Source organism: Hippoglossus hippoglossus, chromosome 8, assembly GCF_009819705.1.
Source record: "Hippoglossus hippoglossus isolate fHipHip1 chromosome 8, fHipHip1.pri, whole genome shotgun sequence".
Taxonomy (NCBI): Eukaryota; Metazoa; Chordata; class Actinopteri; order Pleuronectiformes; family Pleuronectidae; genus Hippoglossus; species Hippoglossus hippoglossus.
In genome coordinates, this window is record NC_047158.1 from 8,806,977 (window position 1) to 8,824,001 (window position 17,025).

At 42.3% G+C, this 17,025-nt stretch overlaps 1 protein-coding gene across 5 annotated transcripts in view; it reads left to right on the forward strand.

The window, feature by feature from the left end:
- znf385c (zinc finger protein 385C) overlaps nt 1-13,493 on the forward strand; it is a 133,822-nt gene extending 120,329 nt beyond the window's left edge. For 3 of the 5 annotated variants that reach the window (XM_034592584.1, XM_034592585.1, XM_034592589.1), the window contains 6 exons: nt 4,518-4,940; nt 5,053-5,240; nt 7,427-7,525; nt 8,167-8,265; nt 9,052-9,072; nt 10,262-13,493. In XM_034592584.1, coding sequence (XP_034448475.1) covers nt 4,518-4,940; nt 5,053-5,240; nt 7,427-7,525; nt 8,167-8,265; nt 9,052-9,072; nt 10,262-10,492 — 1,061 coding nt within the window. In that variant the 3' untranslated portion in view covers nt 10,493-13,493. Of the gene's footprint in view, nt 1-4,517; nt 4,941-5,052; nt 5,241-7,426; nt 7,526-8,166; nt 8,266-9,051; nt 9,073-10,251 lie in introns of all 5 variants that reach the window. The other 2 variants (XM_034592586.1, XM_034592587.1) reach the window with 2 other exon arrangements.
- Nucleotides 13,494-17,025: the final 3,532 nt, after the last annotated feature.

The window sequence follows — 17,025 nt, forward strand, 5'->3', positions numbered from 1 at the left end:
TTACAGTTCCAAAGCAATTTTGTGAGGAGGAACACTCTTTAATAAGCCCAATTGTGTGATTGTCCTAATGTGAAATTGAAATGCAGCAGTGCGAGCCAGTGGTGGCACACACTACAATGCCAACCTGTAATGGAATAACGCTCCAAATTAACACTCTATGAAATGAGTTATGTCTGCCATGAAAGTCAAAGCTGGCGGGGAGCTCTCTGCGAGGGTGACGCTCACATTGTCGGCCGCCAGTAACCAATAACACACCTGTCGGTTGTTCCGCCAGTCAGTGAGTGTGTGGCTCAGAACAAACAGACATTCCTCCAGAGCCACAAGGTCAGCCTCTTCAGCTTCATTAGAATAACCACTAATGCACACTTAGACGCAGGAAGCCATTCACGTCTCACCTTAGGAGGTGCCGGGTGATGTTCACGGTGCGTTTTCTCTACATACAGCAAATGATGAGTCCTCGAATTTCTTTACAAATATATTTGGTCAAGTGCCACAGTGGAATGAACCAGGTAATTAAAATGTAGGCCTTGTCGCCACATAATTATGAGTTATTGCAAAACACTCATAAATGGAAAAGCAATGTGAAGCGGTTTTACACACTCGGGACCTTAAAGTGTCAGCACAACCTCGACTCCGGTGAGGGCATCATACATATGTATATGGTTAGTTATTGAGAATGTCCTCCCAAGAAAACATAATCAGTCATTTTAGTAAATACCCCAAAACTACTCAGCCGTGAAGGAGGAATTACAAAGGAATTACATCTTTTGTCCATTGGCAGCAAAACAGGAAATAGAGAGATGTTCTTACAGAAGTTTGCAGATAGGAGGACTTTAATACAATGTTTGCTTGCTACTGACAGTCGATGTTGTTTGGTTTTAGCCACCACCTGAGGGCCGGCTGGACCCTTTCTGTGTCTGCAAGGGTTTTCTCTCCAACTTCCTCCCACTCTCCACAGACATGCAGGTTATCCGAAGACCCTAAATTGCCTGAAGGCATGAATATGACATTAATATGAGTGAATGGTTGATTGTCTCTATATGTCAGCCCTGTCATACCATGGTAACCTGCCTGACTGTCAGGGGATAAGCGATATTGACAAGAATGGGTGGATTTCCTTATTCAAGTTGTTATTATTATAACCGTAATGAAAATGTAGAAACTTAAGCCCAAACCATGATGTGTCCCTGACCTCAACCATCTTTTTTGGACTGAAAGATCACAAAACATTTTCGGTTTCAAATCTGGTCGATATTTTTTATGGTTTTGCAAGCCATTGGACTGAAACATTCTAAAAAGGTCTGCACACAACGTCCTCCACACAAACAATAAACAATGACCGTATATTGTTTGAGGGGGACTCACTAATGTCAAGGTGAAATTGTGAAGTGGCTCTGGAGCATTATCACGGGCAAAGTAAACAGCCCTTTCTAAACAGGCAGGTTTAGAACGGGCACTGATCTAGTTTCAAATTCAAGGCTTTCCAGCATCTTTTACTTTCTGTTGAAGCCAGTGCTTCTAAACCTCGGGGTCCCAACACCCATGTGGGGGTCCTAATATAATTTCATTTAATTTGAAAATAATTTCCTGTGCACCAGTCTGATCATACTGTTGGGCTGCCACTCGAAAAGGCTGGGAATCACTGATTTAAAGCACCCTAGTATGAACGTATTCATGCATACAGGAGGGAGACAAGGAAACATCTTGTGTGATGAATGGAATGAGGCTTATAAAACATGTCCCAGACCAGCAGACCAGTGGGTAGACGGCGAGTGAGCAAGTGAGAGAGCAGCATCAATCACCCCCGGCTTTGATTGACTCGGCTGTTGCAACCGTCTTCGCAGGGACTCGTGTACGTCTTCACAGTAATGAGAATTTAAAGCAAGCATTTTCCCCGGGGGAAGTTGTTTACGTTCTGAGGCTGCCTCAGATCAGCGCTCGCTTTACTAAACCAAGCGCTCAGTGCATGCATGCGTTTGTATGTGGGCATGTGGTCAATGAGTTTAATATTCACATTCATTGACTTGTTTGGCCGGGGGTAAAGTTCTCAGCGGATCATTGTGCAGAATAAAGATCTCATCAGATGTGTTTACACTCTAAAGGCCTGTCCGATTTAATTGGACAGTTAAAACATGGATTAAACTGATGATTGTCTGCATAACATTGACCCAAATATCCATCATTTTCTGCTTTGTAACTCCACTTCACAGAGGCCCTGCTGGCACTGCCAATACGCCGGCCTTTGGTCTGACAGGTTGCCAATGTTGGTCGAAGTCTCTGTTATCTTGTAGATTGTAAGAGGGCGAACGGGGCAAACCACAAATGGGCACACAGGCGTTTTCTTCGGAAAGAAGGCAGGAGAGTCTTTGTGTTTATTATAAATGTTTTCATCAGTTTAACAGGACTTTTTGACCCCATGTCTGCTGCAAAAAAAAAACAACAACCCAGCTCTTTTAACAGCTTCTCATCGGGGCTGCAATTAACGATGATTTCTATTTTTGAATCATCTCTGTGTTATCTTTCACAACCTATTCAGTTTTTAAATCAGAACCCTAAAAGATTAGATTTATTAACAGTAATTAAAAAAAGAGAAACCAGACAGGAAACACACACAAATATAGATAGAATGTGCTTTAATAAGAAGTAAAGTGCAAAGACCAACATCACAGGTTTATAAAAGACAGAACATTCACTGGTGATTAACGTCTGATTCAGCTCCACTTTCTCCACACTAGTAGAAGCAGTTAAAATTGTAGCTTTGTAAAAATAATAAGGATACATGAAACCAGGCAGAGATATCTGAAATGATTCTCTGCTGAATGAGGTCATTCGCGTTCTGAGCTTTTGGTTTTTTTAGACGGCTTTGGTTTCCACCAGCCTCCACGTCTTCCTCTGTAAAGGTTCCTGCTAAATCCATTGATCAGTATCGCTCCCCTCTTGAGACTTCTCAGGTGGCCCTATCCTTCACATAAGCTCAGGATCATACCTGCCCCCGCCCCGCCGACACAGGAGCGCAAATTCCTCAGGGGTCACTCTCATTACAGCGAGGGGACGATCTAATCTTGCTCCGATATAGGCTCTTTTTCTTTTACGGGAACGAGAGAGGAAGACCGTTATCTCCAATAATGAATTTACTCTTGGACGTAAAAGGGAAAATCAATGGAGCACAGTTGCTTTGAGGAGAGCTGCGAGTGTGTGTGCCTGTGTGTGCGGGGAGAAAGTGCACTAAATGAAATGGAGATATCCAGTGAGCGTAACGCACAGTTCTCTGGGGTGAAGTGTGTGTCTCCCTCGGGTGGGCCACGGGTGAAGGGGAGACGTGTAATAGAACTCCAGTGACTTATTGTTGTGGCACGGCTGTCGATGGGTTTGTTTATATTGACTGAGACTCCGGGTCCACTTGATATTTGAATAGTAGGAGCTAGCACTTCAAAAAAAAAAATCTTAAATTTGCCTCCAATACTGTAACTGATAGAGGAGATTAATTAGGCAAACTTTATATTTTTCACCCCAAACAATTCAGTCCGAAAAGGATTTTTCTGTTCGAGCCAATTTATTCAGGCTTATTGTTTGTTTCATTTTTTCTTCCTTTGTTGAGGTTATTTAATCAGTGATGGGAAAATCTTATAATCCATGTTGAACAATGTAAGAAAAATACAGAAAAAGTGATTATTTACTAAGTATTAAACAAAAATGTTGGTATATTACCGTAGTTACATGAGCACAAAACTATCAAAGGTTCCTTTCATCAACTCGGATTCTACATTCACTGCAAAGATGCAAATTTCGTGTCACAGGGGCCGGGCAACACAACTGCCACGAATGGTGCAACGCGAGAGATGATTCAGTTGCTCGCGATTAAATATTTTGAGATGAGTGAAGAGACTCGTGTGACGGAATGTTGTAAATGCCAATTAGCTCACAGTGAGGTTCACAGGAGACATTCTGCTCATATTCAGGTTCATAGTTTGAATTTGTGTCATTACCTGAAAAGGTTTTCATGCTCTAATGTTCAGGAAACACATCACTGTCCTCATACTGTCCATTGCTGCAGCTCCTCTTTTCAACTTCAGTTCAAAGCACTTGGTTTGAACTCCCCTCCACTCTCTATTTTAGGCCACTGTCCAATAAAGCCCACTCTGACCCAATTGGCCAGCTGGGCCACACATTTGTGTTGTGAGTGGTTATTTGCTTCCAGTACATGTAAGTAATGTCGGCCTCTGCCTTTAGTTTCAGTTTGTAAAGGGGCGTCAGTTGCTAGATGTGCATTATGCTCTAAAGTCTTCACACACCCTCCAACTCAAAGGAAAATAAGATGATTTTTAAATATAGGCTTACAGTATGTGTCTCTAGCATTAGCGAGCCTGCCAGGAACACATAGGTTACCTGGGTAGGTGGGTGTCTAGCCCCTGCACCAATATAACAAACAAACCTCATGTCATCTCTCTTTGATAAACTGATGATCTGGTGGTAAATAGTTTGCTGATGTTTTCCTCTATTTCTACCTTTTTACGCAGGTCTTCAAACTGATCTAGAACCAGCCAACCTGGAGGTGAAGCCCGAGGAGAGTCCCCGGAGCTCAGTGATGCTGACGCCAGTATCGGAGGTTTCCTCTGTTGAGTTGGTCTCCCTTTCCCCTCCTCAGATTTCACCTTCCTCACAGCTCTCTGAAACTGCCTCAGACATCAGCGCCACAGAGGCCACGGAGGCCCCCGAGGCCACAGAGGCCACAGAGGCCCCCGAGGCCCCCGAAGCCGCAGAGGCCGCAGAGGCCAGTGGCCTGACTGCTGAGACATGCAGCCATGCCGACACGTCTAGCACAAATGGGGAGCCCCATACAGATGAGGACAAGGAGCCAAAGAAAAGCAAGGCTCACCTCCATTGTCCTGTTTGTAAAGTCACAGTCAACTCCATCTCCCAACTGGAAGCACATAACAGCGGTAAAAGGCTTTTCTGAACATTTTGGTATTCTGAGCGTCATATGAATGCCTGATAAAATTATTTATTTTGCAGCACAACAGACCACAGTCAACTCTGTGCTCTCTCCACTAGGTACAAAGCACAAACTAATGCTGGAAGGTCAGAGTGTTCTGCCCCGACGCCGGGGGAAAGTGGTCGCAGCTCGCGCCGGGTGCAAAACCAAGCGGCTGGGCAGCAAAGGCAGCGTCGGGGTGCCCAGCAAGAACTACCAGTGTGAAGTGTGTGAGATCTTTGTGAACTCCGAGACCCAGCTGAGCCAGGTAAGATTCATGGCTGAGGTTGTAATTGCACATCATTGTATCGTAGAAGACTCTAAATTGACCGTAGGTGCGAATGTGAACGGCCATCTGTCTCTGTCTGTTGGCCCTGACATACACCCTGTACCCTCCCTCCCCCCCTGCCTCCCTGTCAGCTGGGATCGGCTCCAGCGACCCTCAAAGGATGAGCCGTATAGATAATGGATGGTTGGATGGATGCACAGCAGAATCATCAATCATTTATATTGTGAATTATGCCTTTTTCCATTGTGTGAGAGAAACTGGCCAATTTTGAGAGTTTGGAGAAATTAATAGATGTGGAGGAATTACACACATATAATAGCTGCATGGTTTAATCTGACTGAGCGGATAAAAGGATGGACAGAAATGCGTGTGTGACAACATGTCAAACTAATGGATCGTTTATTAAACTTTTTCACCGCAAGAGACCCTGAGAAGTTCTTGGCTGTAAAGTAGCAGAGTAGGAGGGAAAACTGCAGGAGTTATCACTCTGGGACTTCGCTATCCGTCATGTGCTGTGCGAAATGAAAGATGAGGAGGGAAGCAGCAGCGGCTTGGAGGAGTCCTGCCGATTTGTTAAAGCATACTCAGTGAGAGTGTTGCTAACCTGATAGGATTTTTGTTCAAAAGGCCACAGACATAGTGTTGGATCTGTGGGGGAAAGTTCTCCGGCCAAATCATGCCAGACAGTGGAGAAAAGGATGCTTATAATTCCCTCACCTCCACAGACAGACGACGTGGCCACAGAATTAATCAGCGAGCGGAACTGCCTGTGCATACTTAGTTATTACCTCACCCATCATGAGTCTGATATTACACAGTGAACTTAGACCAAACTGACCTGTAATATCTCTATTATTAAAAAAAACTGGCAGGAATGATGTGAGTTAAAATGCTTAATATGAATGATGGTCCTTTAAAGACCATTTTAACATCACCTTGATTGAGGACCTGTGTGTGTGGGCTTGAATCAAAGCGGCACTTTCATTTACAGCCACATGAATGGAGCCATTGAAAAGCAGGTTGTGAGTGCAGGCTACGTTCGAGCAGCAGCTATTTTTCCACATTAGACAGATATCATCTGATGCTATAACTGACTGCAAAGCTCTTCACTGAGCAGGGATTTATTTGCCACTCATTATTGCGAGCTACTAATGCCTCCTGTATTTAATTTTCTAGTTAAACTGACATCAAACGAGGTTCCGGGAAGTAATTTCTCTCCTTTTGATGTTCATTAAACACCATGTCTAAGCGAAGGGATTGTCAGGGAAACTTTCAGCGAGGCTCGAGTGGAATTTGAAAAAGATACAGCACCCAGGCTGCTTCAGCACCTCCATGCCTTAAATACGTTCCACTGGTTTTATTCAAACATCCCATGGAGGACATGAGCCTGGAAGTAATACTGCCAGAGAAGGAGATACGTGTTTTCATTTCATTGAAAAGAATTGCCTTCCTCGGGATCAATAAAGCAATCTGAATCTGAAGAATACTAATTTACATAATAGCAGACATGTACTTTTTACATATATATGTACATTTTCCTTAATTAGTGGAATGAAATTTATTATGCAGCATGAACAACTTAAGAACAAAATCAAAGTAATTGTTGTTGAAATTAAAATGTGTCATTACATTCTTGCAGTTCAATATATATATTTTAAAGAAGTTTTAATATTTACAATTATAAATAAATATACAAGAGATTTAGGTTCCATGTTACAAAAACTACTAGTACAGTTACGAGTATAATTTGTTTAAATATATGTTGGGTAAAGTTTGATATGTGTTTTTTTATATTAATATTAATGTGTGGTAAGAGCCATGGCCTCTGCCAAACAACACCATCCAAAATGTTTTCTTTACTCATTTCGGGAAATAAATTGGGTCTGTGTTTATCGTTTTTAATTTCCCTAATGTTGATACCATTTATCTTCAAAGCTCCTCGAAAATTGAAGATGAATTTTCATTGGATGGATTGAACCAGCAGGGAATGGAGAAGGAGATACTGTGGCAGTGCTAGAGAATAATGTGGTGTAATTCCTGTGCACTTCAGTCATAATCGATGTGTATCCATTGTTAATTCAGCAGATGAAATTTGAAGTTGTTCCGCTGCGGTACAGCAGATGCTTGTTAGCTCACTAATGCTGTTTTCTTTCTGGTCTCGGCAGCACATGAACAGCAGACGGCACAAGGATCGGCTGGCCGGAAAACCACCCAAACCCAAATTTACCCCCCACACCAAGACCCAGCCAAGCTCCAGCTTAGCGGTAAGTCTCAGCATAAAGACACTGACAAACAAAACACTGCCACACTGCTATGTACACACACACACACACACACACACACACACACACACACACACACACACACACACGCAACATAATTGCCTTTCTCTTAGCTCAGATATGCTTGAACATGCTGTAGAAATGTGCCAAAACTGGAATACAGTCAGCCTAGCTTGTAAACTAATGCATTTTTAAACAATGCTTTTAATTTATTTTCGATGCAGTTAACTGATTTGACTCCTGCCCCGAGAGACGCACAGTTGAAACACTCTCACACACACACACACACACACACACACACACACACACACACACACACACACACACACACACACACACAGATCTCATTACATTGTGCTTCGGGGCTTCTTTGTCCCGGCGAGGCAGCGTGCTTGTGTGCCCGTACTGTCTGAGAGGTTAAGCACACAGTTGTACTCGGTCGGTCCCCTACCCCTGAGACAGGTCTAAAATAGTCCCGGTCTCCCCCCCACTTACCAGCTCTGACAAAAGCAGCCTGAATCAGCACTCCAGATTAATCACTTGTCTGCTCCTGTCATATACACACCTCCTATATCTCACATCTTTTCTCCTCCTCCTCCTTCTCTTCCTCCTCCTTCCTACAGAACATGAGATGGAGTGGCTATGCAGGCCTGGCTGTGTCTGCCATGAAGAAAGCGTTCAGCCAGTACAACCTCACCTCCCTCTCCGCCCTCTCCTCACAGGTTAGTGGCAGGAGAGACCGAATCTGGGGTTGGATTTGAGGGCAAGTGCTTCAGCTGGCTGGACTTTAGGCCTGGCCAGGGTCAGGGGGCTGAGAGATGATGAAGAAACCATGTTTTTAATGCAGGGATAGTTCAGATTTTTTTTTACAAGAGGTGCTACCCCTTTTACCCTCTTTTTTTGTTTTTATTGATGGTAGATTCAAGACTCCAAGTAATTCAAACTAGCAATGGTGACACAAATTCACAATCGTTAAGTTATTCTGAAATCTCTAGTATTTCTGTATTTAGCTATATTTCGAATACTCGTCAAAGACATTTCCGATATGGAAATATAGAACAGGTAAAAACACTTTATCTTCCCACTTAGCAACTTTAAGGACGAACATTGGCTCAGTGGTGGTCTTGTGGAAAATGTACAAAAATAGACACTGTCCATGAGAAAATCTCAAACATGTGAAATGAATTTCTGAGACTTTCAGACTTCTACACGAAACTATCTTGTTTTTTAATTGGTCTTATGGAGAATGGTCTCATCTTTACTGAGTCACATACTTAACTCTGCAGCAGCTGTAGGCCGATCTTACATTGGATTAAAAAAGCAAGAATATAGTTATATCAAAAAGTAAAATCTTCACCCTTTATATGTATGCTCAGAATATGCTCCTAATAATTACAGTATTGCTTCACCAATAAATTGCTAGATATGCTACAAGGAAGCTATGACTATATAGAGTGCTGTATTTGCCAATGCTGTTGAGACACTTTTTCCATCGTCCAACATTAAAGCAGCTTTTGAGGCTTCAGGTGGTGAGTATTTGATTTCAAAAACATGAGAGCCACGATATGGTTTGAAATTTCTTTTTGTAGCTCAGTGGGATACCTCCATCTGCAGGATCTTAGCAAATCTCATCTGAGCTGTGCATGTGCATGATCTGTGAACCAGTGAGCAAAGCATTTCATCTTAAAATCAGATCAAATCCAAACTATCCTTTTAACATCGCACAGCTTTGGAATAAATGTCTTTTAACCCTTGTCCTGGTTGAAATAGGCTAAACTGTGTCAGTACTAGCCTATTACATATGTTTGAGGAGTGGATTTTTAAACATCAGGAATCCAGCTCTGTCTGGTATTTAGTGTGAACATGTGTTCCTCTACTGCAGCTCTGTGTGCAAACCATGTCTGTATATAAAGATGGATGACATAATAGCTTCACCTCAAGTGAAGCCAACTCCTTTTGCTCACCCCCTGGTGGCTGCCTGAAGCATAGATCATAAAACCCCACCTCCTCCGTGTCAACAGATGGACATGGACCAAACTGAAAAGTATATACATTTTTTTCCCAAAGATGGTTTCTCTCATCTTAGGTGGATGGATAACATGATCACTTCCTTCAAATTTTCTTGATGAACCCCCAGAGGCTGCCTGCAGTATAGGCCATTAACCCCACCTCCTCCATGTTAGCAGATGGGAAGTGGAACAGACTAAAAAGTCAAAATACACGTTATATATACATTTTTCCTAAAGATTGTGTCTTTCAGTTTGCTTCCCTCGAGGGGGGGACAAATTATCTTGATCACCCCCTGGTGGCTGGCTAAAGTATAGGTCATAAACTCCACCTCCTCCATGTCAGCAGATAGGACGTGGGCCAAACCTTAAAGTCAAAGTACACATTTAATTAATTTTTCCCAAAGATGGTAGGTAGTTCTTATCACACTGATGTTTATCCAAGTAATTAGTTATATGATGCTGTGGTCGACTGCATGTATAGGCAGGACTTTCAATAGCTCCAAATGATGTCAGAAGCACAAGTTAGCAGCACCCATGTCCATTATATTCTGTCTTCACTCCTATATAATGGAAGGAGGTGTTGTTTATCTTTACATACAGTCTACGCTTGCAAACAATTGTTTGGGAAACATGCTTGCCCACTAAACATGCTGAACCCTCACTGTGTTCTTCTCTCACTTCTCACCGTCCCCCCTCCTGTCTTCTCCAGACCAAACTGGCCTTGCAGAAGCAGCTGACCAAGAGCTTGACAACTGGCTTCCTGCCCAACCCCCTCACCCAACCAACTCTGTGCACAATGGCAACTAACCCACTGGCTCTGCGCCACCCTGTGGGCACCACTACCTTCATCCAGACCCCCTTCCTGGGCCCTGCACTGTTTCGGCCTGCCCCGGGTCCGCTGCGGGCCACACACACGCCAATCATCTTCTCCCCCTACTAAAGACGTAACCCACCCTCCCACGTGAGCTCCTCCCTTGTCCCCTGTACCAAACCCCAGGCCCAACTTCAGTGTGACCCACATGACAAAACGTCACATGCAAACTATGCAGCAAGCCTGACTTAAGATGGAAACAGTGCACAAGTCCTGAAACTCGGTAGGCCTCAAGGCCTGAGAGCTGTTCCTATCGTAAAGGCCAAGATCCCCTATCATGCCTTCTTTCTGCTCCTCTTATCTTGACCTACGGAGCAGGACAGGCCTCCAGACAGTGACTGGTACACAGAGGCCGCTTTTATAGCCATTTCATGGGTCAACATGGTTTGGAATCTGGATATAATTGTGTAATTTATTAGAGAATAAATATAGACAACTCTAGATGTATGTTTAGTGTGGTTGCCACAAAATACGGTCCCTTTACTTGATGCTCTTTTAAACTGTTTTTAACTTATTGGTTTTGGGGGTTTTATGAAAAGCTGTAACTGGTGTATGACTGGAGCCAGTCTCATTGATCTCTATACTGTACGGTCACATTGCATCCTGGATATGGCCATTACCAAACAACTGTCGGAACAAGTGCTCCCTGTCAAAGTTCCACTTCTAAAAAGAACAAATACGAGTCCTCTATGTGGACGTATGTGGATCTATAACTACATACTGTATAGCCATATGCTAAAGCCCTGTTAGCACCATTGTGTACCTCCACTCCCCAACAGTTTCCCTGAGCCCTTCAAAACATTTCATCCCCTCATTCTATCTGAGTCACAGTCGTATAGTCAGTACCCTCCAGATTTGTTTTCCTCCCCTGTATCCGCAGGATAAGCTCTCATTAAGTTCCAGAAAAGGTCAGCTTGTCAACTTGACTTTGTTTCACTTTGCAAATCTGTCCTCAAAATGATTCCATATTTTTCTTCTTTGGTCCAGTGCATCATCCACGCGATGCAGCGTGAACTTTATGTTCTCGCCAAGCTATAGCAGCATGAAAACATTTTTTCCGCGGCTGTGGACGTCTGACATCGCAGAACGCCATCATTTCTTTCCCCCTCATGACCGCTCTTTATCTTTGCCTTCCTCCTTCAACCCCGCTGTCGTCACCTCTCCGCTGCCCTTGATTTTCTCTGACATTATCTCAGCATGAGATGATTAGCAGCACCCCCTCACACACACACACACACACACACACACACACATCATGAAAACACAGCGGATAACTTGAAGAGTTGATGGGATTATTTCAGAGCTCGGCGAAAAGTTTGGATGACAGTGGGTGGGGAGGCTGCTCCGACAGCAGGCTGCTTGATTGACATCCTGCTGCAGTGTCTGAATGTGGCGTGGGTGGGGAAAAGAACAGTGCCATGGCAACCACATTAAAAGCACCTTAAAACTGATTTCCTTACAAAAGCAATGAAATTTGTGTTGATATTCAGCTCTTTTAATCTTCGTGTGTGTGTTTTTACAATCCCATGTCAATTTCAGTGAGAATTTTGCTTTGGAAAAGAAAAAAAAAAAAACAATCAGGTGAGAATGATCACTTTGTGGTTCATCCGTGACGAAGACAAGTCTCACATTTTAAAGCAATACATTTGGTATGTTTATGTTTATGATGTGTTTTCAGTGTGTCAGTGGCTTTATCTATATTATACAGTACACACCTGTAATAATGTATTATGTACTCCGACGCAGCCAAGGGCCAACTCTTGATTGTCAGCGACGAGTCATTGGAAACGATGGCTGGTCCTGGCGATGCTGCCCTTGGCGCTCGATGCTCATGGTCACCCTTCACATGTTTTGACTCTGGGGCTGAGCCGTTCCATTTATAGCTGCTCTCGAGCCTCGTAGAGGGGGGGGGGGGGGGGGGTGCTTCCGCGCCACATGACATTGCTGTTTTACTTTTCAGCGAAGCAGGAGAACTTCAGCAATGACTTCCACTGAGCAAAACAACGGTACGTCAGAAGTGTTTGGGATGAGTGTCACAAGTGCAACATCAACTGTGCAACAATATTGCTGTTCATGCTCGTGTGCTGTCCTCATCCTCCACCCCTCCCACCCAGGCTGTCGACAAAACACTGAACACTCAACTCTTTTTTTTTTTTGCCAAAATGGACTGTTGGCAAAGGCCTCCTAAGGACTCGGGAGCGCACATGTCATCCTTCCCCTGCGACGTGTATACCAAATCATGTTCTCGTAAAAATTACAGTAATGGAGCAAATCCTATGCATTTCTCATTGTGCAATATGTATAGTTGTCTGTGATGCAGCAGTGCCATCTGTCGTGAAAACCCCGTAATTGCAATCCAGTACTAGTGCTTCTACGAGACCTCGGAAACCCATGTGTATTTCTGTTCAAGGAACCCCCCCAAGTCTTTCTGGGCAAGCAAAGCCTCCAGGTCTCTGTGCCATACCGATGTGATTCTCCCCAGTCGCACTACTCAGTGAACCAGCCAGCCTTTAATCTTCACTGTTTCTTTGTTTGTCTCTATCGCTCATTGGGAAACGCTGACCTGAAGAACGGAGACTTTTCTTAACGTAAAAGAATCTAGAGGAGGCAAATTATATGTAGAGTATCATAGAGTAACTATAGAAATTTTATCAGAGTTGTTATTGTTATATGTATCACAATGAACTGCTATCATAGAAGAGAGAAGATTATGTTATTGTAGGCTCTGTACGGCATACAGGGAAAGGGAAAATGCTTTGCTTTCTTTTTGTTTGTTTGTTTATTTACATGATTTTACCAATATGTTTTTTTAAAGTACAAGAGAAAAATATTTCAAACAAAAACATTTTGAGTGAGCTTTTTTTTTTCTTTTCTCCTCCTTGTTGGCGGCGTCTGAGTTGATAAAGTTATTCAAGGCCTTTTTAGACAATATCCTAAAGTCACGTTAGCCAGGCCTTCTCAGGGGTGACAGGTTGAGCAAATGCTAAAAAGACCATCCATTCAGGGTATCCCTCCATAGCTCAAGAGAGCAGGAAACACTGTACACATGGATGGATTGATTTAAAAAATAGAATAAACTTCAAAACTTACAGTGCTGTACATGAGAGGACAAGGGGTGGATTTTGGAAAATAAAGCTTTTAGAACTTGTAAAAACGGTTTTAATTTGTGTGTCTGTGTGTGTGTGTGTGTGCTTCATGAATAGGAAAACAGCAGCAGCCTTGAAGGTAATACGTTGATTCAGACGGATGTTTTAGTAATAATAAGTGTGGGTGTGTGAGGAGAAAAGAACCAACAGAAAACCCTGCTAATGAATAAACAGGGACAACATGAGGGATTCACAGAGATGCTCGAAATTGCTTTTGTAAGAATTATGTTTGGTTCATCAAACCAGATTATATAAAAAAAAACAATCATTATTTTTATGCACTAGTCAATAGTTAATTGAAGCTGTGCTCTGAGCCAGGATATGTCCAGCTTACACACACACACACACACACACAAATATTTTATATTCGATCCTGAGTTTGCATGTGCAGGTTTCACCTCCACACCTTCACAGCTTCTGCTCCTGTGTCAACATGCTGCCTGTTTCCGAACAAGCAAAGCAAAAAGACACCTTTCAATCCAGGTGGGAGCAGAATGTGCACAAGCTACCATGGAATCTGTAAAACTATGTGGAAAGTGGAAAGACAAACATAAGCACTGTCGCAAATGTCTTTACTAGTATGTTAATTTCCCAAAATACAGTCATGCACTTTACCCACAATGCCCTGCAAATTGCCAAAATGTCAAAAATGTTTTACTGTGTATTTTGTGGTATTTAACTGTAAAAATACAGCAAAGGTACAAAACCAGTACACAGATTAAAACAAACACATACAAAATTTGGAATAAATTTGATTAAATCAAAGAATAATTAGGCCAATAAAATAAAACATATTACATAAAACCAAAAAAAGATTATAACTATGCATACAATAATAGTTAAACACATTAAAGGAATACAAATATAATTTAATGGTTAATTAAAACCATCACCGGTAGTGATGGGGAGAGGAAAGGTGGGTGGAAAAGAGGGGAAAGAAGAAAGGAGGGAGGAGAGAGACGTTAAAGACAGTTGAGTTCAGTCAGACTTTCTCAGATTGGTTGTTATAATGAAAATAATAGTAGTGATACTTGCAGATGTAATAATGTTTTTAATGTGACATCAGGTAATAGCAATAATATCACCAGTGGTCAGATAATTCAGAGACCCATCTCCTTAATTTAGAGAATTCGCCAAAAATGTACTCAACAGTACATTTTATTGCCTGTGGATTAAATTTCTAAACAATGAATCCTCCTGGATTGTGGAGCTCACTCCTCCATCAACAATGTGTTTTCTGACATGATGCAGTGTTTTGTGTCGTCCCGCATCATCCCCCTGAGACGACTCCAGTCCAGTGGAGCCTCGGTGCTTTTATCTATCACACCAGGTGAGCATGTACTCAGAGTTCGGTTTGCTGTGTATACAAATGCGATTTAATTTTCATTTGAAGTCGAGCCCTTGGGTGTTTTTCCTCAGCTCCTCAGGCCACTGCGTCAGCTCGTCCATTGTGGAAACGGGAGATAAGCACAGCACCGAGTCCAGCAACTCCCGTGGTGCCAGTCAAAGGAGAGCAGTCGGATCCCCAGCACTTATGAAAGCCAGTGATACAACAGAAGGACGTGATGACCTTGCTGAGCGGTGACACCAGTGTGTATCCTCTGTACTGCTCCATTATCTTATCTGATCACTCTCCATGGAGAAGGTGACACCCTTATCTCCTGCTGCAGAGGTCAGCCCCCCAACTCATTCACTCAAGAGTCACCCCCTAAAAACATAGATTCTGTGTGTGTGTGTGTGTGTGTGTGTGTGTGTGTGTGTGTGTGTGTGTGTGTGTGTGTGTGTGTGTGTGTGTGTGTGTACAATGATTCTAATGAATTGAAAGCAAGTGGGTGACTATAATTGATTTGTAGGATTTAAAGCTTTTTTTTTATCATTATTATTCAAAGGTACAGCAACAAAGATGTGAGAGGACTTTGGAAACATGGTGTATGAGACGCATCCTCAACACTAAGAGACCCTGTGATTTATATGATGTAGAGTCAAACAACCCTACAGGAACTGACATGGCCAGTTTTGTTATTTACCTGCATGTTAATTGTCAAGACTAATAATCTAACATACTGTAGTGGCTACAAAGTAAACAAAATAATATAATAATATTTGATAAATATACCGTCATTAGCACAAGCATTTTCAGTATATACCAAATATATACCACTTTTTCATACATAAGTCTTTTTCGTGTACTCTCTTTTTATTACAAACAGTAGTTAATTTATTTGTAGTCTTGTCTAATAAATACACAGTAATTATAAACCCATTTAATTCAAATGTAGAATCAATTTGAATAAAAAATCATTAATCATACACAATATAAATAATATGTTGCGTATTTATTTCTGATAATAATTTATTGTAAATGCAAAAACTGTGTAGTCTGTGTAATTATATTCATTATAAAATGTGATAGGTTATCACATTTTCTTCATTCTTTTTGTTACCTACCACAGGTATTTATCTTTTGTATTAAGGCAGAATTATCAAGCAAAAACTTGGTAACAGCTACTTATTACCAATAACATTATGTTCATCAAAAATACAATGCTGGGTAACTAGGCCTATTGTAAAATAAAGAGTTACTTTATTACTAAAAAATTAAAGTCAGGAGACAGAGGGTTGTATCAGGGAAACACTTCCACTGTCTTTAATTGTCTTCCTGTTGACTGGTGGGAGACAACGTGTCAACATGTCCCGCTGGATAATGTCAAAGATGTCAAACTCTATCATCATAACCCCTGAATACATACACAACCACACACACACACACACACACACACACACACACACACACACACGCACAGTGCTTCAGCAACAAACCATAAGCATTAACTATAGGGTCCTGGCTTTGCATGGTTCAGGGTGCCTTAAGCCTGACTTATCCCGGATGAAATCACCCAGTGCAAATGATCTGTCTCAGATGCTCATGGGCAACCAGCATAACAAATAACATTTGACATAACTGACGGCTTAAGGGCAGCTGATATTTCCATCGCACGGGAGGAAAGAAGGCCTGATAGCACCGAGTATAAAGGTGACGCTGCCATTAACACTGTGTGCTCACAGCTGTGTGGAATTGTTTTTGATATTCCGCCCGCGTCATGATGGGAACTGTGAAAAGAGGGTCAGAGCCGCAGCTTCTAGGGTCGAAGTCTATTTTCTCTTCACGGTGAAAAAAAAAGAAGAAGAAGAGGAAAAAACAAGGGGGAATAAAACGTTATCTATTTTATGGGCCCTCTGGGGGAGCTGAACGCTCATGAGACACACTGTCATGCAACAGTAAAATAGTATTACTGGTTGCAGCACAAGGACATTGCCTTGTTGCCCTGTGACTGTGACAAGTGGAGAGTTTTCTTTTGCGGTCAGTACAGTTTAACTGAACTAAGATTCATAAATCACACAGGGAAGTGACAAATCGATCGTGCACTCGTGTTTCACATTTTGTATTGTGGATCC